Genomic DNA, 22,037 nt, shown 5'->3' with positions numbered 1-22,037 from the left:
CCAACAATTAACTCTGTGGTTATTCAGAAAATCCATTGATTCAGTGTCTGGCTCACCAATGATGTTTCCTGTGCTCCCTTTAAATTTACTGGGCCCCTATTTCCTGCATTCCTTTTAAGCACACCGGGAGCCCATTTTCACTCCAGTTTCCCATGCTCCTTTTAACCAGAGAAGACCAATGTTATCTCTGCTGTCTTGAAAATTCACCAGGTTCACTGGTAAATTTACTATATTACAGTGTAACATATTTTCTAAAGAAGTGAATTAAAATTGTGTTGAAGAGGATGCAGAATCTAAGTCTGGCATCACCAAAGTCCCAGTGTGCTACATTAGTGAAATTTTAGTGTTGCTTTGTTTGAGTATTTTGTGTATATACACTGTCTCCTAGCTGAGGTTGCTGCTGTTATTTACTTAAGGTTATTTTTTCTTTTTCTTTTCAGCAGTGTGACGGGCAAGTGTTGTCAGAGCCTGTTGCTTCAGATTTACTTCCAGGTCCCAGAGGTTATCCGCCATGTGAATCTTCCAGAGTGTGTGCTAAGCAGTGAAGGCACCAGTGATGGAAGTACCTGCAAGGTTTGACGTATTCATGGATGGTTTCCTACTCAAAGCTCAGTCTGTGAGAACAGATGGGGCAGTGCCATGAAGGTTTCATAGAACTTTACGATTTTGCACCTCCTGGCTCCTTGAAAGAAAGAAAAATAAGTAGCTAGTACTTGTACCTCTACAGGAAGTCGTGTAGGGGTTTATAGACAATGAAGTGCAGAAATAGTCAACCTTGTAATGTGGGAAATGCACCAGTTAATTTGTGCACAGAAGCTTCCTTAAAGAGCAGTGCTATAATTATAAACTGCTTTAGTAATGCGGATTGAAAGATAAATATTAGATAATATACCAAAGAGAGAGCACCTCTGCTTATCAGAATAGTGCTATGGTTTTGAGATTAAATGGCTTTTTAAGTTTGATCCAAAAGGGAAGAGATGTTCATTTTAAAATTATTTTACAACATAGGAGAAGACCAATCAGGCCATTGTGTCTGAATAAGTACATAGAACAAGCAAATTAATCTCAATATTTCTGTTCTTTCCCTATATTCCCCCACTCCCTTTAGGGTTACTATTGATCCTGACTCCACAACCTGCCGTGTAACAAAATGAGCAATAGCTCTGTATGGTTGTATTCGACAGTTCAAGGATGTAGGACTTATTTTTTAATTAAATCTTGCTATTTATAAAGTAATGCATTTTAAAAAGTATAGAACACACTACGTGGTCCTTTCCTTTGAATAAACAAACACTGGTCGATTTTGTTGAATAATGGTTTCATGTAAAAATGCCATACTCTGTAATAGTTGTACTAACACACTGCATTCAAAGTATTAAATGCAGTGCACTGTATAACATATTGCCTTTCTCAATATGTAATATTTACTGTGCCCTTAGTATTACAACATCCATTTGAAAAAGTTGCCTTCAGGGAAAAGTAGGTATCTTGAGGTACTGACTGCATCTCTCAGGTTTGTACCTCGTGTATTAGCTTAATGGGTCTAAATTTGATGAGTGTTACTCCCTGTGAATAGAGGAGAGGAACAATACTGATGGACCCTAGGTAAATATCTGATATACAGGTGCAAGAAAAAGTTTGTGAACCCTTAGCAGTTACCTGGTTTTCTGCAGTAATTACTCAGAAAATGATCTTCATCTAAGTCATAGTAATAGACAACACAATCTGCCTAAACTAAAAAAACACAAACAATTGTACCTTTCATGTCTTTATTCAACACATTGTTTAATAATTCTCAATCCAGGTTGGAAAAAGTATGTGAACCTTTGTATTTAATAACTAGTAAAACCACGTTTAAAAGCAATAACCTTCACCAAATGTTTCCTGTAGCTGCTGATCAGACTTTCACAATAGCAAGGAATTTTAGACCATTTCTCCATACAAAACTGTTTCAGTTCATCAACATTTCTGGGATGAACAGCCCTCTTCAGGTCATGCCACAGCATCTTAATTGGGCTAAGGTCTGGTCTCTGACTTGGCCATTCCAAAACATGAACTTTCTTCTTTTTAAATCATTCTGTTGTTGATTTACTTGGTGTTTTGGATCATTGATTGTCCTGTTGCATCATCCGATTTCTATTAAGCTTCAGATGATGGACCACTACCTTGACATTCTCCCATTAAAAAATGTCTTTTACAATCTTGAATTCATTGTTCCCTCAATAATTGCAAGCTGTCCAGGCCCTGAGGCAACAAAACAGACCCCAAACCATGATTCTCCTTCCACCATGCTTCACAGTTAGGATGAGGTTTTGCTGTTAGTATGCAGTGCCCTTTTCCCTTCAAACCTAGCTGTGTGCATTTCTGCCAGAAAGTTCAACTTTTGTCCCATCTGTCCACACAACGTTGTCCCGAAAATGTTGTGGAACATCCAGGTGGTCTTTTGCAAACTTGATAGGTGCAGTAATTTTTTTTTTTGGAGAGCAGTAGTTTCCTTCATGAACACCATTCTTGTTCAATGTTTTTCTTACAGTAGTCACAAGAACAGAGAATTTAGTAAGTTCTAGAGATTTCTGCAGGTCTTTTGCTGTTACCCTTGGGTTTTTTTTCCACCTCCTTCAGCATTGCACATTGTGCCGTTAGTGTGGTTTTTACAGGACACCCACCCTTAAAGGGAGTAGCAACAATACTGAATTTCCTCCATTTGTTCTTTCTGTGGACTGATGAACACTTAAGGCTTTTGTAGCCTTTTTCAGCTTCATGCATCTCTACAATTTTTCTTCTAAGGTCCTCTGAAAGTTGTTCTGATCGAGGCATGGTGCACATAAACAGATATTTCTTGAGAAGAGCAGGCCCTGTCAGTAACTTGACTTCATGTGTATTTCTTCAGGGCAGGGCACCTCTACAACCTGCACCTCCAATCTCATCCCATTGATTGGAACACCTGACTCCAAATAGCTTTTGTAGAAGGCATTAACCCAGGGTTAATACTTTTTTGAACCTAGACTGTGAATGTATAAAAGGTGTACTCTGTATGAACGAGAAGAAGTACAATTGTTTATGTGTTATTAGTTTAGGCAGATTGTGTTTGTCTATTATTGTGACCTAGATGAAGATCAGACCACATTTGTAGGTAATTAATGTAGAAAACCAAGTAATTGCAAAGGGTTCACAAACTTTTCTTGCAACTGTACATTCATGTTTTTATGCTAGTTCTCATCAGCTGAAGTCCTGACCATTGAGAGGCTAGAATTGGAGGAGTGCAGATGTTTCGGAGATTGTAGAGCTAGAGCAGGTTACAGAAGTAATATAAGGCAGCACTATGCAAGGATCTGAAAATAGGGGTAAGAATTTTATGCAATGCACAAGATGGAAGACCCACCAGTGTCTATAGAGGGAAGCGAACAATCAGCATTTTGAGTCGCGACCCTTTATCTAACTAAGAATTTTAATACGGAGTTTTCTTAACTGGGCACTGACATAGACCTGTAAATACGTGGTGGTAGTTGAAGAGAAAGAGAAAATTGGGAGATAGGCAACAGAGTCTTGAAAAATTTTATGGAGTATAGGATTTGGATTGAAGTACTTGAATCTCAATGGAGCTAAGTCCTGGCTCAAGTTTTGGTGAAAGATGAGCAGAGGAGTGAATTGAATCAGGTAATTTTATGCATTTTGGAATAGGCATTCTTGGTGACTGTGTGGATCTGTGATTGAAACTCTTCACTGTTCTCTCTTTTCTAGCTGGATGCACTAGTGCATCGGTTGCTCACGTTACTTGCAGACACCAATGACACAAGGACATCAGAGAATCGCACTGCTGATGCCAACATGGCGTGCCGAAAGCTGGCAGTGGCACACCCGGTTCTATTGCTTCGGTATTAACAAGTTCACTTCTGAATTTTTATGATGATTGTATTACTTGTTTCAATATTTCCATGATGCACATTGCACAGGATCAACAGCTTTTCTGTCTGCTTATTGTCATTCACTCAGTCTTTCTTGCCTTTTTATCTGTACTGCTGTAACAACTGTTCCTCTGATCTCTCTCTACTTGGATGGGTAGAGAATCCGTTACCTTGTGGATTAGGTCGGTGGGTGCTGTTTCTCATGATGGACCAAGCTAGGGGTGAATGAAACGGCATAGTTATATGGTAGAAAGGCAGAACCAGCAATAATCTGCTGGAGGAACTCAGTAGGTCAAGCATCATGTGTTTGGGAAAAAGAGTAGTTTACATTTGAGGTAAAAAGAAGACTAAGATTGGAGAGGCAAGGTGGTGAGTATGAAGAGAGGGGCAGGAGCCTAGGGTGACGGGAGCCTAGGGTGATTCATGGAGTGAGGATGGGGTGTAGGATGATGGGTGGATTGGTCCAAGGATGGGTGGATTTGGGTGACGGTGGCAAGTGAACAGAGCCAGACAAAGATAGGCAAAAAATGACAGTCTGATGAGCAAGGTGGGAGAGTAGAATCGAACTTTATTGTCATTGCTCAAGATAATGACATTGCGGGGGAAGGGGATTGTGGGAAAATCAATAGTGGTTTTCCCAGTTGGATGTTGATTTCTGCTAGTTAATTTTTTTTCCCAATGGAGATGCTAGGTGTGTATTGGTTTACCTGTTTGTGAGGGTGGGTGACTGAAATTTTCCAGTGCCAACAACCAGGTCTTTCTCCTGGTGATTAACACTGGGCTTTTGGTTTCTTGCCATAGACCAAGCACCTTCCCTCTGCCTGGCAGAAAATATACCAACCCAGATTGTATCCTGCAAGGAACCTGTTATGTCACTAACACTGTTAGAATCTTACCTAAGCTGAGTTTATTGATTTATTGGACCACAAAAATGTATCTTGGCATACAGATATTAAAATCAGCCATGCTCTTGGAGTGTGTTGGATCAATTGGGAACAACATATATTTTGAGGTGATAGAATAGAGCAAGATAAACCGCAAATGAGGGGCATGGATTTGAAGACTATCAGTCCAAACTGAATAAATGATGCAGTGTGTGTCCTATCTGTCTGCTCTGGGCCTTTATCCCTAGCTTTTTACAGTGAAGAGCTTTGTTTCATTTGTTTGTTTTTCAGACACTTACCAATGATTGCTGCTTTGTTGCACGGAAGAGTTCATTTGAATTTCCAGGAGTTCCGTCAGCAGAATCATTTGACCTTCTTCCTGCACGTTCTGGGGATCCTGGAGCTACTACAGCCATTCTTGTTTCAGAGTGAACACCAGGGGGCAATGCAGGACTGTCTGCTCTCCTTCATATTACTCCTGGAGGTCAGTTGGAGTCAGCCTGGAATCCATTCCTAATTTATTCAGAATTGTGGCTCTGCAAGGAGAGTAGGAAGCTTTAGGCATGATTTTGGCTTGAAAGTACTTTGCACTGGTGTGAAATTTTGCTACACTGAGCTGACAGATGCCTAGTTCATCCCTTTACCCTATTGAATTGAATTGACTTTTTTTCTTACATCCTTCACATACACGAGGAGTAAACATCTTTACATTATATCTCCGTTTAAATGTGTAATGTGCAATCATAGTAATTTATAATAAATAGAACAGTCAGTGTAACACAGAATGTTATGATGGGTATAGATAGAGTGAATGCAAGCAGGCTTTTTCCACTGAGGCTAGGGGAGAAAAAAACCAGAGGACATGGGTTAAGGGTGAAGGGGGGGAAAGTTTAAAGGGAACATTAGGGGGAGCTTTTTCACACCGAGAGTAGTGGGAGTGTGGAATGAGCTGCCAGTTGAAGTGTTGAATGCAGGCTCACTTTTAACATTTAAGGAAAACTTGGACAGGTACATGGATGAAGGGGTATGGAGGGATATGGTCCAGGTGCAGGTCAGTGGGACTAGGCAGAAAAATGGTTTGGCACAGCCAAGAAGGGCCAAAAGGCCTGTTTCTGTGCTGTAATGTTCTATGGTTCTATAGAAATACACTCAAATCAGCGTGAGTTAATCAGTCTTTTTCACCACACAGCTGGTGGGTACAGACCATGTGAGGTCCTTGGTGATGTGGATGCTGAAGAATTTAAAGCAGTTTACCCTCTCAACCCCTGATCCATTGATAGGGGTTAGCTTGTTTCCATTCCTCCTGTAATCCATAGCCAGCTCCTTTGTTTTTGCAACATTGAGGGAGAGGTTGTTTTCTTGACACCACTGTGTCAGAGAGGTGACTTCTTCCCTGTAGGTCACCTCGTTATTGTCTGAGATTAGGCCAATCAATGTAGTGTGGACGGCAAATTTAATTAGCAGATTGGAGCTGTGGGTGGCGGATACAGTCATGGGTATACACAGAGTAGAGGAGGGGACTCAGTGTGCAGCCCTGAGGGGCTCCTGTATTAAGAGTCAGATGTTCAGAGGTGAGGGAGCCCACTCTTACAATCTGCTGGCGATCTGACAGGAAGTCCAGGATCCAGCTACACAAGGCAGGGTCAAGGCTGAGGTCTCTGAGCTTCTTGTCGAGCCTACATGGAACTATGGTATTGAATGCTGAACTGTAGTCCAAGAGCAGCATTCTCACAAGCATCCTTTTTCTCCAGATGTGTAAGGACGGTATGTAGAAAGTGGCTATTGCGCCATCTGTCAATCGGTTGTGTCGGTAGGCGAACTGTAGGGGGTCCAGTTTGGGTGGTAGCAAGCTGCAGATGTAATATTTGACCAGCCTCTCAAAGCATTTGCTTATTATTGAGGTGAGTGCGACAGGACGCCAGTTGTTAAAGCATGTTACCTTGGTCTTTTTTGATACAGGGACAATGGTGGATAATTTGAAACAGGAGAGATTAAAAATGTCAGTAAACATACCTGCCGGTTGTGCTGCGCACATCCTGAGTACTCACCCTGAGATGCTGTCCGTCCCTGCAGCCTTGCAACTGTCCACTCGTTGGAAACATCTGCATACCTCAGCCTCTGAGATGACCAGGTTGCAGGTTGTAGCGGCGGCTTTCTTTGGAGGCTCAGAGTTGACTATTGAGCTCATCTGGGAGAGAGGCTGCGATGTTCGTGGCACCACAACGTTTGGCTTTGAAGTCTGCGATGGTGTACAGCCTACATATGCTATTTGTTGTGAATCCTGACTCAGTCTTGTCCCTGTATTGTTGTTTTGCAGCCTTGATAGCTTTGCACAGATCATGGCTGCTTTCCTCGAGCTCTAGCTGATCGCTGGTGATGTATGCTGTATGTCATGCAGTAAGTGTTGCTTGCATGGAACTATTGATCCAGGGTTTCTGGTTCGGTAAGACCTTGATCAACTTCTGGGGGACAACATCGTTGAAGCATTTCCGAACGAAGAATATGACTCCATCAGTGAACTCAGAGACATCCTTATCATTGAAGGCATTCCAGTTGACGTCATTGAAGCAGTCCTGCAGCATGGAGCCCGATTGGCTGGACCAACAGTGGCCACCTCTTGCCTCTGCCTGTACGTCGGCAAAAGCAGGATCGAAGAGTGATCTGATTTTCCAAAAGCTGGTCGAAGGAGAGCTTTGTAAGCGTTGTGGAAGGGAGTGTAACAGTGGTCTCCACGGTGCTCACCTGGCTGTACTGATGAAACTTTGGAGAGACTTTCATCAGCGACGCTCAATTAACGTCACTGGCGAGAATGAAGGCAGCCTCTGGGTGTAAAGTCTCCAGTGTGTTGATGGTCTTGTACAGTTCGTTGAGAGCCAGATCAATATCAGCCTGCAGCAAAATGTACACCACTGTGATGATAACAGCCATGAACTCCCTAGTATGGTTTGTACAGCAATACCAGGAATTCCAGGTCTGGGGAACAAAAGGATTTGAGGCATGCAAATTCTGGGGGTCGCACCAAGTATTGTTGACCATGAAGCATGCCCCTCCTCCTTTACTCTTCCCAGTGAGGTCTTTTGACCCGTCTGCCCAGAACAGGGAGAACCCAGAGAGCTCAATGGTGTCTGGTCTGGTCTCAGCTGGAGCCTGCAATTGGGTTTTAGCCCCATTTCCCTGGGTTTGATGTGTGAACAATTAACAAGTTTGCTCCTGAGCACATCAGAGTAGAAAACACATTTATTAATATTGTATGAGTCTGCTATAAACTGTCATTGGGAGATTAGGAACCCGTTTCCCTATCCATTTACATCCTAGCTGAACCAGTTCCTAAATCCCATTTATTTGCTTTGAGAGTGAGGACTTCTGTTCCTCAGCTTCAAATCATTATTTTTTTTAGCATGAATACAAAATTCATTAATTTTCCTTAAATCCTTTCATTAACAAATTTAGTTTTAAGTTATTTATCAATTAGAGCTTCTGCTTCACAGTTCCAGAGACTCCAGTTCAGTCCTGACCTCTGGTGCTGTCTGGGTGGAGTTTGCATATCCCCTCTGTTACCATGTGGTTTTATTTCCACACCCCACAGGTATGAAGGTTGGAGGGTTACGTGGCCAATATAAATTGCCCATAATGTATAGGTAATGGTAGAATCTCAGGGAAGTATTAGAAGTGTGGGGGAAAATAGGGTTACTATAGGATTAGTATAAGTCAGGGTTGGGCAAACTTTTTGACTTGTGGGCCACAAAGGGTTCTAAAATTTGACAGGGGGGCCAGACCAGGAGCAGATGGACGGAGTGTTTTGGTAATACACCTCATAAGAGAAAATAAAATATCATGGGATATGTAGAAAACATGTGTTTTAATTTCAATTGAAAATGAACAAATGCATTACAACAAAATATCTGTCTTTGAAGTCCCATGGTATTTAGCTATTTATTGAAATGACTTTTAAAACACTGAAAATTAAATGAATAAAATACAGCTTTTTTTAATAGTAACAGTTAATATTTTAAAGCACTGAAAATTATGTTATCCTTCAAGATATTATCATCATCACTCTCCTCCTGACTGTCTTTATTTCAAAAACGGTAGGAGATGCAGGTTTACTTGTCCTGCTCCTTCTTATTCAATTGTCCCCTGTGCCAAAACTCAACAACGACCAGCACAATGACAGAACAGTGACAGCGCGCCAGTATGCGGAGCGCGTTATTTGATCTGGAGCGCATTTTTTATTTTGAGAATGTACGTGCACCTGCGCACTACTCATGTCCATCACTTAACAGAAATGACATGTAACATGTAAGGCTTATTGAAAAAAATATTTTCAAATGCATTTTTTACATAACACAACAAAGAAACTTATTTTTAATTTCAGTGGGAACAGTGTTGTTGGTCTCCCTTTTTAGCCAGCGCATCAAAGTCTGGATTTAGTTTTGTTGTGGCGATTCTCAGGATGGATCTGAGGTGTTGGTCAGTTAACTTGGATCTGTGGCTGGCTTTGTTGATGTTCATGACGCTGAACGCCTGTTCACACAAATAGGTCGAGCCGAACAAAGAGTAAAGCGCAAATGTGGAGTAATACGCTGCACCTCAACAAAGGTCAATGTATATAGAGTGCGTCATCTATTGGGAAAACGCCAGAATTGCGGGGAAAAAACGTTAACAAGGTTTATTAATATAATTTCATCAAGTTCTGCGGGCTGGATTAAAAAGCTTAACGGGCCGCATATGGCCCCCGGGCCGTAGTTTGCCCATGCCTGGTATAAGTGAATGCTTGGTGGTCAGTACAGAATTAGTGGACTTGAGGAACTGTATGACTGTCATGGGGAAGCAGTTTTTCCTGTTCATCTAATTCAAGTCTCCTAATATCTCAATCATATCTCTCCTCAGTGTTCTATAGTTATCAAGCCAAGCCTAATCTGCCTCTCCTTGTAACAATAATTCTCCAACATCCCCATGAGCTTCCTCTGCATCTTCTCTGGTGCTATTGCATCGTTTTCCTTAGTATGCTGTCAAAATAAATGTTGTTAATTTGGGATTGAAAGTTTGAAATTGGCAGTCTTCTGAGTGTTCCACATTTCACTGCCTTTGGTGTAAAACACTTCCTAATATTGCTCCAGGGCATCCAGCTCTATTGTAAGGTTATACTACTTTGTTACTGACTTTCCAGCAGTGGAAATGGTGTGGGTAGAGAGAAGGAATCATTTGCTTTAATTGTTTTAAAAGCCCTTAATCTTCTGTACAAACAAATAACTTTCACCAGTTAAATAGTCAGAGGGCACAGGTTGTCACTGTTCAGAAATCAATCATGTACAGTTAAAGTGGTAGTTCCTGTTAAACATTGTTAGACCTGAACTGGAGGAGGTTAATGGTGATGTAATGCAATGGGCTTCAGCTGCAGTGCAGGTTGTAAAAGAATTCTTTGTTTTTTTTATTTTAAACAGAACTATGGAAAATACTCCAGACTGCTTGCTTCCTTCATCAACAAGTTTGTGCACTTTATTCACAAGTTTATAACATTCAATGCAACAGCAGCTGTCCCGTTCCTTCAGAAGCATTCAGATGTTCTCCAGTAAGTAGCCGGTTTGCTTTATTGAAGTGAAAGTGACTGTCTGAAAATGGGAATTAAGACAACATACATAATGACATTCAGGCTTTGGATCATAGGATGAGTGGGTTTCAGTTAGTCATTGATTACTGGAAGAACAGTTGCTTGTCATTACCTCTCATTTTTACAGGCAACAATTAAAGGGAGTGCAGATTCCCTGTGTGAGGAGTCAGATTGGGATTTTGCAGATGTTAATTTGTTTATTTCCTTGCAGGTAGGTTTGCTAGCACGGTTTGGGAGGGTTTAAACTAATTTGCAAGGAGGATGGGACCCAGAGCGATTGAGCAGTGAAAGAAGTGAATGGAGTAAAGCCAGATCTAACATATAGAGAGGCTTTGAGGAAAGAGAAGCAGAATAAAGGGTGTAAAGGTAGTAAAGTAGAAGGGCTGAAGTGTGTGTACTTCAATGCAAGAAGCATCAGGAACAAAAGTGATGAACTGAGAGCTTAGATACATTACAGAGACTTGGCTGGCACCAGGGCAGGAATGGATTCTCAATATTCCTAGATTTCAGTGCTTTAAAAGGGATAGAGAGAGGGGGGAAAGGGGAAGAGGGGTGGCAATACTGGTCAGGGATACTATTACAGCTACAGAAAGGGTGGGTACTGTAGCAGGATCCTTTTTTGAGTCAGTGTGGGTGGAAGTCAGGAAAAGGAAGGGACCAGTTACTCAATTGGGGGTATTCTATAGGCCCCCTGGTAGCAGCAGAGATACCAAGGAGCAGATTGGGAGGCAGATTTTGGAAAGGTGCAAAAATAACAGGGTTGTTATCATGGGTGACTTTAACTTCCCTAATATTGATTGGCACCTGATTAGTTCCAAGGGTTTAGATGGGACAGAGTTTGTTAAGTGTGTCCAGGACAGATTTCTGTCACAGTATGTTGACAGGCTGACTAGGGGGAATGCCATACTAGATCTAGTATTGGGTAACGAACCGGGTCAGGTCACAGATCTCTCAGTGGGTGAGCATCTGGGGGACAGTGATCACCGCTCCCTGGCCTTTAGCATTATCATGGAAAAGGATAGAATCAGAGAGGACAGGAAAATTTTTAATTGGGGAAGGGCAAATTATGAGGCTATAAGGCTAGAACTTGCGGGTGTGAATTGGGATGATGTTTTTGCAAGGAAATGTACTATGGACATGTGGTCGATGTTTAAGGATCTCTTGCAGGATGTTAGGGATAAATTTGTCCCGGTGAGGAAGATAAAGAATGGTAGGGTGAAAGAACCATGGGTGACAAGTGAGGTGGAAAATCTAGTCAGGTGGAAGAAGGCAGCATACATGAGGTTTAGGAAGCAAGGATCAGATGAGTCTATTGAGGAATATAGGGTAGCAAGAAAGAGCTTAAGAAGGTGCTGAGAAGAGCAAGAAGGGAGCATGAGAAGGCCTTGGTGAGTAGGGTAAAGGAAAACTCTGAGGCATTCTTCAATTATGTGAAGAACAAAAGGATGACAGGAGTGAAGGTAGGACCGATTAGAGGTAAAGGTGAGAAGATGTGCCTGGAGACTGTGGAAGTGAGCGAGGTCCTCAATGAATATTTCTGTTCGGTATTCACCAATGAGAGGGAACTTGATGATGGTGAGGACAATATGAGTGAGGCTGATGTTCTGGAGCATGTTGATATTAAGGGAGAGGAGGTGTTGAAGTTGTTAAAATACATTAGGATGGATAAGTCCCTGGGGCCTGACGGAATATTCCCCAGGCTGCTCCATGAGGTGAAGGAAGAGATTGCTGAACCTCTGGCTAGGATCTTTATGTCCTCGTTGACCACGGGAATGGTACCGGAGGATTGGAGGGAGGCGAATGCTGTCTCCTTGTTCAAAAAAGGTAGTAGGGATAGTCCAGGTAATTTTAGACCAGTGAGCCTTGCGTCTGTGGTGGGAAAGCTGTTAGAAAAGATTCTTAGAGAAAGGATCTATGGGCATTTAGAGAATCATGGTCTGATCAGGGACAGTCAGCATGGCTCTGTGAAGGGCAGATCGTGCCTAACAAGCCTGATAGAGTTCTTTGAGGAGGTGACCAGGTATATTGATGAGGGTAGTGTAGTGGATGTGATCTACCTGGATTTTAGTAAGGCATTTGACAATGTTCCACACGGTAGGGTTATTCAGCAAGTCAGAAGGCATGGGATGCAGGCAAGTTTGGCCAGGTGGATTCAGAATTGGCTTGCCTGCAGAAGGTAGAGGGTCATGGTGGAGGGAGTGCATTCAGATTGGAGGGTTGTGACTAGTGGTGTCCCACAAAGATCTGTTCTGGGATCTCTACTTCTCATGATTTTTATTAACAACGTGGGTGTGTGGATAGAAGGGTGGGTTGGCAAGTTTGCAGATGACACAAAGGTTGGTGGTGGTGTAGGTAGTGTAGACGATTGTCGAAGATTGCAGAAAGACATTGATAGGATGCAGAAGTGGGCTGAGAAGTGGCAGATGGAGTTCAACCCAGAGAAGTGTGAGGTGGTACACTTTGGAAGGACAAACTCCAAGGCAGAGTACAAAGTAAATGGCAGGATACTTGGTAGTGTGGAGGAGCAGAGGGATCCGGGGGTACATGTCCACAGATCCCTGAAAGTTGCCTCACAGGTAGGTAGGGTGGTTAAGAAAGCTTATGGGGTGTTAGCTTTCATAAGTCGAGAAATAGAGCTTAAGAGTCGCGATGTAATAAAACTCTGGTTAGGCCACACTTGGAGTACTGTGTCCAGTTCTGGTTACCTCACTATAGGAAGGGTGTGGAAGCATTGGAAAGGGTACAGAGGAGATTTACCAGGATGCTGCCTGGTTTAGAGAGTATGGATTATGATCAGAGATTAAGGGAGCTAGGGCTTTACTCTTTGGAGAGAAGGAGGATGAGAGGAGACATGATAGAGGTGTACAAGATATTAAGAGGAATAGATAGAGTGGACAGCCAGCGCCTCTTCCCCAGGGCACCACTGCTCAGAGGACAAGAGGACATGGCTTTAAGGTAAAGGGTGGGAAGTTCAAGGGGGATATTAGAGGAAGGTTTTTTACTCAGAGAGTGGTTGGTGCGTGGAATGCCCTGCCTGAGTCAGTGGTGGAGGCAGATACACTAGTGAAGTTTAACAGGTAAATGGAGGAATTTACAGTGGGGGGTTAATGGGAGGCAGGGTTTGAGGGTCGGCACAACATTGTGGGCCGAAGGGCCTGTAATGTGCTGTATGTTCTATGTTATTATTGTCACATGCAAAGCTGAGGCTTTATAAGGCATTTGGAGTATTGTTAGCAGTTTTGGGTTCCATATCTAAGATATGATGTGCTGGCATTGAAGAAGGTCCAGAGGACCTAAAAAAAGAAGTGAGGGTTCAACGTCCATTTAGAAATCAGATGGTAGAGGGGAAGAATCTGTCCCTGAATCGCTGAGTGTGTGCGCCTTCATCGCCGGTACTTCCTTCCTCATTGGTACAATGAGAAGAGAGTATGTTCTGGGTGGTGGGAATCGTTAATGATAGGCACTGCCTTCCAGAGGCACCATTCCTTGAAAATGTATTGAATACTACAGAGGCCAATACCCATGATGGAGCTGACTAATTTTACAACTTTCTGCAACTTACTTCGATCCCGTGTAGTTTCCCCCTCACCTGATACTAGACAGTGAAGTAAAGTAGCCTGACAGAATGCTCTCCACAGAGCGTCTGTAGAAGCTTGAGAGTGTTTCGGCCATCTATACAGGTAGGTAATAAGGTGCAAGGCCATAACGAGGTAGATTGGGACATCAAGAGTCTGTCATATCATAGCAGAGGTCAGTTTAGGTGTCTGACAACAGCACTATAGAAACTGAACTTGAGCCTGGGTTACGGCTTTCTGGCTTTCAATCTTCTGCCCAATGGGATGGGGAGAAGAGAAAGTGTCTGGGGTAGAAGGGTGGGTCTTTGATTATGATGGTTGCTGTTCCAAGTCTATAGAGAAGAGTTTGGTCCTTGTGGTGTGCTGAGCTGTGTCCACATCACTTTGCAGATTCTTGCAGTCAGCTTTATTTGGTATAATATCCAAAGCCTTGTTGTATAAATCCAAAGGTAACAGTATTGGCCAATCTTCAACTGATTGGTCAACGGTAAGGGTTATGACGTCCTTGCTCTTTTCAGGGTCCTGACTATGTCAGAAGTTTAAGTTGCATTGAATTTATTTTTATCAGTTTCTCCCAGCAGTGAATAATTAACTTCATATAACAGCAACAGCTGGTGGTCAGAGTGTTTCGCTTCTCCTCTTTTGCCTTGGAGGTATACCTACCCAATTATAGGCAATATACTGCAAGATGAAGCTTACTGCAGATTCTGGACATGATAGATAGTTCATCATGCAGGATCTTGCTCATACTTCTGCATATGAATGACTAACTGTGATGTGATATGGAGTGAATAACCCCTCTGTGTATCAGTAGCATCTGACTGGAGCTCACCAGGACCATTAAGTGTAGTCAGTTCAGGATTATACAGAGTGTTACTGGCACTGACACTTACAGCCATGTGTCACAACAAGTCAAGTTTTTTGTTACTAAACTATATACATGTATATCACTTATATAACCATATAACGTATATAGAAGTGAGACAACATTTCCCCGAAACAGGGTGTAAACCACAGAACACACATAGCACACAATAACTTATGAAGATATGAATAAAATCTACAGATTAATTACACATAAATGGCAAATTTAAGTGCATAAATTAAATATTGTAAGATATGGAACAGGATAACCTGTGACACCTTGAACACAATGTGGCAGGAAGTTCGGAAGCCTAATGGCCTGAGGGAAGAAATTGTTTCCCATCCTGACAGTTCTTGTTTTTATACATCGGAGACTTCTGCCTGATGGTAGAAAGTCAACAAGGATGCTGGATGGATGGGTGAGATCTTTAATGATACTAGGAGCCCTGTGTACGCAGCACTCCTGATAAATGTCCCTGATGGATGGTAGAGAGACCATCCAGCTGTTCTCACGGTCCCTTGTAAGGACTCGTGGTCCGAAACTCATCTTCTTCCATACCAGATGGAGATGCAACCTGTCAGGACACTCTCAATGGCACTACTATAAAATGCAGTTAAGATGGGGTGGTGGCGGGGGAACCTCACTTGCCTTGATGTCCTTAGGAAGTGGAGGTGCCGCTGTGCCGTTTTGTTCTGGAAGATGATATTAAGGGACCAGATGAGGTCATCCCAGGAACTTGGTGTGCACGACTCTCTACGAAGGAGCCAAGTATTCACAGAGTGGGATGGTTCATCTGCACCTTCCTGAAGTCCACAATAATTTCCTTAGTCTTCTCCACATTCAGGATCAGGTTATTCTTCTCACACCAATTCTCCAGCTACTCCACTTCATCTCTATAGTCCATCTTGTTGTCGTTGTTTGAGGCCAACCATTGCACAAGCCTGATGACATGGTTTGAGCTGAATCCTGTGACACAGTCATGTCAGCTGTGTGAACAGCAGCAGGCTGAGCGCACAGCCCTGGGCAGTGACAGTGTTCAACATAATGGGATTAGAGACGTTGCTGCCCACACGAACTGACTGTGGCCTTTCGATTGAGAACTCCAGTATCCATTTGCAGAGGGAGGTGTTGAGACCCAGCGAGGACAGTTTCCCCACTATTTTCTGGGGTATGATGGTGTTACCTGCCTGACTGGTCTATAAACAGCACTCTGGTGTATCAGACCCCATTTTCCAGATAGGACAGGACAGAGTGGAGGGCAGACGCTATTGCATCATCAGTGGATCAATTTGAGCGATAAGCAAACTGGAAGGGGTCCTATGCAGCTGGGAGTAAGGCTTTAATGTGCTCCACGACCAGGCCCTCAAAGCATTTGAAAATCATTTGGAGGGGTGGTCAAATACACTTAGCCCAAAACTGTACAAATCACGATTTGTAACACTTCAGAAACCAACATGGCTGTTACTAAGCACAGACTAAGCTGTCCTTTAAAAAGCTAAGATTTTCAATTAGCTGGATCATGTTGATCAAGTATAGAAATCTGACATTTTTAAGTGAATGCCTGTAAATGGCTCCTGCTATTCAGCAATATGGCTTAGCAAATATTCACTTTTATCAAATGCTGCTGCATTCAAAAACAGCGAGAATAAAACAAGCTTGGCTGGTCCTTGGTCTGTAATCAGACACAGCAAACCCCAGTCAATGTTGAGAAAATCTCAGGACATAGTGAATAATCATGTTGACTGATCACAGAATGAATACAGCAAAGAAGTCAATTGGGCCATTGAATCTGTACTGGCTTTAATTAGTCCTGATCCATTGCCTTCTTCCTATCACCTGAATATTTCTGCAGTTTACCTGTTGAACATATATCTACCTCTAAAAGTATTTGTGAGTGATCTCTCACAGTCCTGGTGCAGACAAAATCTGCCTTCACACCAAGTGTACACTCCATTGGGTTGGCTGGCATGGCCATCATGTTAAATGGAATAAAGTTGGGACAAATTTGACAGCTCAGAACTGGGCAGCCTTAAGTCATCTGTAGCCAGTAGTGCTGTGTGAATAATGTATTCTCAGCTTCCTCCTGAAGTTCTCATAATCACAGAACCCAGTTGTTAGTTAATTTAGTTCACTCCACAACACTGTCAGAAAGAAGTCGGGAACAGTTGATCATGTAAAGAATTGGGACAAGACGGTATCTTGGCTGTGATGCTGGAGGTGTGTGCTTTAAGGTAACCGAGGCTCCGGTCGCACAATCATTAGTAATCAGCACGTATTGACTTGAGGCCCCATCTTGGCAATTAATTAATAAAATGGAAAATGCTGGGAACTCAGGCAATAACCATATTATCAGAACAGTTACGTGACTTAGGTTTTTATTTCAATTTTCAGAATCTGCAGGGTTATTCCTGAATTTCAACAGTAGCTTAATAAATTTGGTTAATAATTTTAAAAACAGCATGCCTTGATAACAGTGAATGCAAGGCTATTAGATTATTGTGAAACCCATCCACTCCTTTAGGGAAGGAAATCTGTTGTTATCTTATTTAGATAATATATGACATATATTTGTTTGTTTCTTAAAGTGGTCTAGAAATCCACTCTACTGAGTGAAGAATAGACAATTAATTCTGGCTTTGCCAGCAATGACAACCCAAACAAATTGAATAAATATATATTTTTTCAAAAACCTGTATCTCAAGCCAAGCTGTCCTAGTTAAAATAGTAACATCCATCTAAAAATGTGTAAAATTGCCCAAGTGTGTCTTGTCTACAAAAAAGGACAAATTTAGTACTGTGCTTACTGCCCATTTAGTTGACTTTCCAAGTGATAGTGGGAATTGTCATCCATGCTATCAAACACTGTTGACTCTCCATCAACCTGTTCACTTGATTAAATTCTTGCCTGAACAATTTGCTCTCAATCTCTTCTAAATATGAAGAACAAAGTTGAACTCCTGGAGGTGACATTTACAGCCCTTAACATCGGGGCACCATTTAACTGAAGGGTTGCATCAAGAAACTAAATTGGAAGTCAAAGCAAAAGCACTATTGGCTGAAGATAAACCTCCCGTAGAGGAAGATGATTATGGTTGTTGGAAGTCAATCAATACATCCTACACCAGCCCATTTCAGCTAATTTGTCAATGACCTTCCATTGTAAGGTCTGAATATGTGAAGTCTACTGATAATTACAAAATATTCAATTCCAGTAGTAACTGGCCATTCAGGGAAGCAGACCATATCTGTATGCAGCAAGGCCTGAACTGAAAATAGGACAAATAACATTGATTGTAAGTGGTTGACCATGGCTTTCTTGATATAATATCATGAGTTCCCTTGATTAACACTGGAGGTGATCATTCACCAGAACTGTAACTAGATAAGCTACAGGGGCTCTTGTTGTAAGAGCACATCAGACGTTAGATCTACAACAAGGGACTTGCCTCCCGACAACATAAACCTTTCAACCATCTACAAGGTGCATCAAAAAAGTGATGCAATATACCATGCAACTTCAATAACAGTTTAGAAGTTCTAAACCATCCAGGACAAAGCGGTTTGCTTGATTGACACCACATCTGCCATCCTACACATAAAATCTCTCCAACACAGCTGATGCATCATGGCTACAAAGTGCACCATCTTCTACAATATCCTCCAAAATGTAATGTCTGCCACCAAAATGAAAGGGTCAAGGAGATGAGAGCATCACCTACAAATTTCCCTTGCAAGCCATGCACAACCCTAACTTGGGTCACTAGGTCTAAACGCTGGATCTGCCTTACAACAGCAAAGACTACAGTGATCTACAAGTAGGTTGTAAATAAATGAAGGCCTTATTGTCTGTGCCCACATCCAATAAATTAATCAAACCTTTCAGCTGTCACAGAGCAACAAAAAGTTATCAGGATTCAGTGCGGTACCCACCCCCTGATGTAGAATAGTTCTTGAAGTAAGAACAAGTTGCTTGTGCGTGCTAAATAAGTTCAAAATTCATGGTCCATAACCCTGCTGTTCCACATATGCTGTCAGTCTGAAATATGTCACCCACGAGCACTGTTAAAATGCAATTTTTTTAATACAATAATATTTTTACTGTTTTAATGTGCCCCACAGTTATCTGTCACGGGAGTACCCAGAGATGGCGCTGCTTAAGTCTTTACTGGCTGGTTTAACGCTGCCAACACGGACTGGACTTGTTGAGGAGAATGTAGAGGATGAAGATGGGGGTGAGTACCATTTTGCCAGTCAGTATCCCAACTATATCTGTAAACTTGTAAACTTAAGTTTACAGTGATGTTGTAAATGCAGATTTCTTTGAAAATTCTGCAGGATACGAATATACTTGTATTACAGTATTTCAAAATATTTGTATGTACTTGGGGCCTATCATGTATTCAAATATATGAAAAGAGCTTCACAACAAACTGAGCATTTATTGAAGCCTTGTCACTGTTCTGTTGTAAGAGATTATAGCAATTAATATTTGTACCATGGCTTCCACACATAGTAATGTAACAATGTGAAGGTAATGGGCAGGATCATCCTTCCCTCTTGCAATGACTCTGGAAAGGTGATGACTATGTTCACTCTGCCAGGTAGCTGGAGATCAGGCGCAAACAAGAGTTAAATGTTATTCCTCCTGTAGACGATCAAACTATGATCTTGCAACAATTGAAAAGTGAGAAGTTAGCCTGAAAATCCAAAATACTGGAAATATTTAGCAAGTTGGGCAGCATCTGTCAGGAGTTGAACAGAATTAATTATTCAGTTTAATGATGGCTTATCGGTTCAGAAAGGCTATCAATCTGAAATCTGATCTTCTGAATATTTCTGGAATTTTTTCTTCTGTGTCTCCCCACAGTATTCATTGCAGTGTGCGTTGAAGTTTAATGTCAAACAAGAAATATAAACAGGAAACTCAACTCATTAGATTGCGGGTGTAAACTGTATTTAACAAATCCACAATTATTCAACTGGCTGACTTCTTGAAACTAGGAAATTCCATTTCAGTCCTCCTCAATTGCTAACCACATGTTTAAATTATGTTTCTCTTCCCCTCCCTGCTCCCCATTCTCTATCCCTCTCAGAGGAGGAAACCTCCAGCTCACTTCCTCTGGTCAGTTTCTCTGCCATGACTCCACTGACTTCAGCTGAAGTGGCACCGTTCCTTCAAAAGATTGCAAGAGCGCGTGCTCTGGAAGGTAAGAGAGCAGAGGAATAGTCTCTATCACAAACCTGAAGGAACTGAGAGAAAGCTAACTGAAGGTATAAGGAAAGATGAAACAGAAGGCTTTCTGCTGCCCTTGCTGGAAAGGTGTTATTGTAATCTCTAGCTGAGGATGGACTGACTAAGCACAGAGGATGAATGTTAATCATACATCAAAATGATTATTGGGAAATGAGGGTTTTCATAATTAGAGAGTAGGACTGGTCTTCACACAGTTTAAAGAATAGAAACTCAAAATAATTTTGAACAACTGATGGACCCAGAGCCACAGGCTGGGTATCCTGCAGCAAATGTCTTGCTTCTTGATCCTATAAATATTCTAACCTGTGGCATTGCCGGCAAGGGCAATGATTATTGGTATTCCTACTATCTTCTTGTGAGGAGATAGTCTCCGCTCACTTAGATAAAGCAGCTAACAACACACAAGATCAACAAGCACTGGCAGACTATCCACTACTTCAAACGCTCTTTCCTTCCATCACTGGTGCAGCATGGCTGCGGTACGTACCATCTACAAAATGCATCGTGGTTACTTACCCAATCTATTCTGACAGCATCTCCCAAACCTGTTAACATCTGCATGTTCTCTCCAAGCCACATACCATCTTGGCTAAGACACACTGTATATCAGCTGTCTTCCTTCCTTGCTGACTCTAAACCCTAGAACCCCCTCTGTAGGAAATACACAAAAGAGAGTACACCAGTTTGCCATCTTCTCATGGGCAATTAGCAAATGGCAGCAAATGCTGTCCTTGCCAGTGTCACCATATCCGAAAAAACACATGAAATAGATCAGCCAATAGATATTGTAGTTGAATAGGAACGCGTACAACACGCTGGAGGAACTCAGCAGGTCAGGTAGCATCGGTGGAAACGAGCAGTCAGCGTTTCGTGCCGAGACTCTTCGTCAGGACTCGGTCTCGGCCCGAAACATTGACTACTCATTTCCACGGATGCTGCCCGACCTGCTGAGTTTCTCCAGCGTGTTGTACGTGTTACTTTGACCACAGCATCTGCAGTGTACTTTGTGTGTACCTGAATAGGAATCATGCGTGAGGACAAACAGTGATTAGCTATAATCTTTACCCTGTGTTTTGTGGCTGCTCCAATTATGTTCTTACAGTGTTAGATCCAGGGTTAGCAGCCTGTGGATCTGGGGTCATACACTGCCCTGCAAAAGTGTATGTGCAACTCTCCATGTAGCTCCTACAGAGTCTGTATGTGCCTTTCTGGCCCAGTTGTAACATTGCTTTCAGTCCATGGAACCCTCCGGATGCTTCCACTTCCTTGGAAGGGGCAGCCTGAAATGTTGAATGGGAGTAGCATGTTGAGGACTGGGAGAGGCACAGTGAAGTCATGTCCCAATGATCCCAGCTGCTGGTCTCCACCATATGCTGTGCCAGAGAACAGAGAGTCATGGAACCTGTCTGTCCCAAGTCCAGATGTGGGCCGACATTGAGTTTGTGATGCACTTGTAAAATACACTTCAGATCTGTCACGTAACATTGTATTGTAGTAATGGTGAAGGCAGGTCGGTTGTTATCTCTATTTGCCATTCCTGAGAGGTCTTTTACGGTGTTGATGCAATGGGTGATAGGATTCTTTAGATTACTATCGCTGCTCCAACCTCCCTCTGCAGAATTTCTTGTTAGAGGCAGGTACACATGCATGAACATGAGGGATTCTGTGTAAAACTGATGTTAGGGTTAGACTGGAAGAATGCCCACTGTCATGATTTAGACCAGTGAGAAATGTTTGCCCACCGAGAAGGAGAAGTGAATATCACAACCATTTTTTAATGAAAAAGAAAACTTGGCTTTTTTATACGACAACGCAAAATCGTGGAAGAACTCAGCATGTTGGGCTCAGCATATATGTAAGGGAATAAACAGTTGACATTTCGGGCCAAGACATTTCAACTGTACTGGAAAGGAAGGATACAGGAGGCAGAGTATTTATAGATT

The 22,037-nt window shown here is 42.2% G+C and overlaps 1 protein-coding gene across 3 annotated transcripts in view; it reads left to right on the top strand.

Annotated features, from left to right (window-relative positions):
• Positions 1-22,037, top strand: part of ints1 (integrator complex subunit 1) — a 201,781-nt gene that overhangs the window by 167,122 nt on the left and 12,622 nt on the right. For all 3 annotated transcript variants that reach the window (XM_059979779.1, XM_059979778.1, XM_059979780.1), the window contains exons 39-44: positions 441-573; positions 3,742-3,875; positions 5,081-5,273; positions 10,234-10,361; positions 18,960-19,072; positions 19,934-20,047. In XM_059979779.1, coding sequence (XP_059835762.1) covers positions 441-573; positions 3,742-3,875; positions 5,081-5,273; positions 10,234-10,361; positions 18,960-19,072; positions 19,934-20,047 — 815 coding nt within the window. The remainder of the gene's footprint in view (positions 1-440; positions 574-3,741; positions 3,876-5,080; positions 5,274-10,233; positions 10,362-18,959; positions 19,073-19,933; positions 20,048-22,037) is intronic.

Source organism: Hypanus sabinus, chromosome 9, assembly GCF_030144855.1.
Source record: "Hypanus sabinus isolate sHypSab1 chromosome 9, sHypSab1.hap1, whole genome shotgun sequence".
NCBI lineage: Eukaryota > Metazoa > Chordata > Chondrichthyes > Myliobatiformes > Dasyatidae > Hypanus > Hypanus sabinus.
Note: the sequence above shows the minus strand (reverse complement) of the source record. Positions and strands in the feature narration are given on the sequence as shown.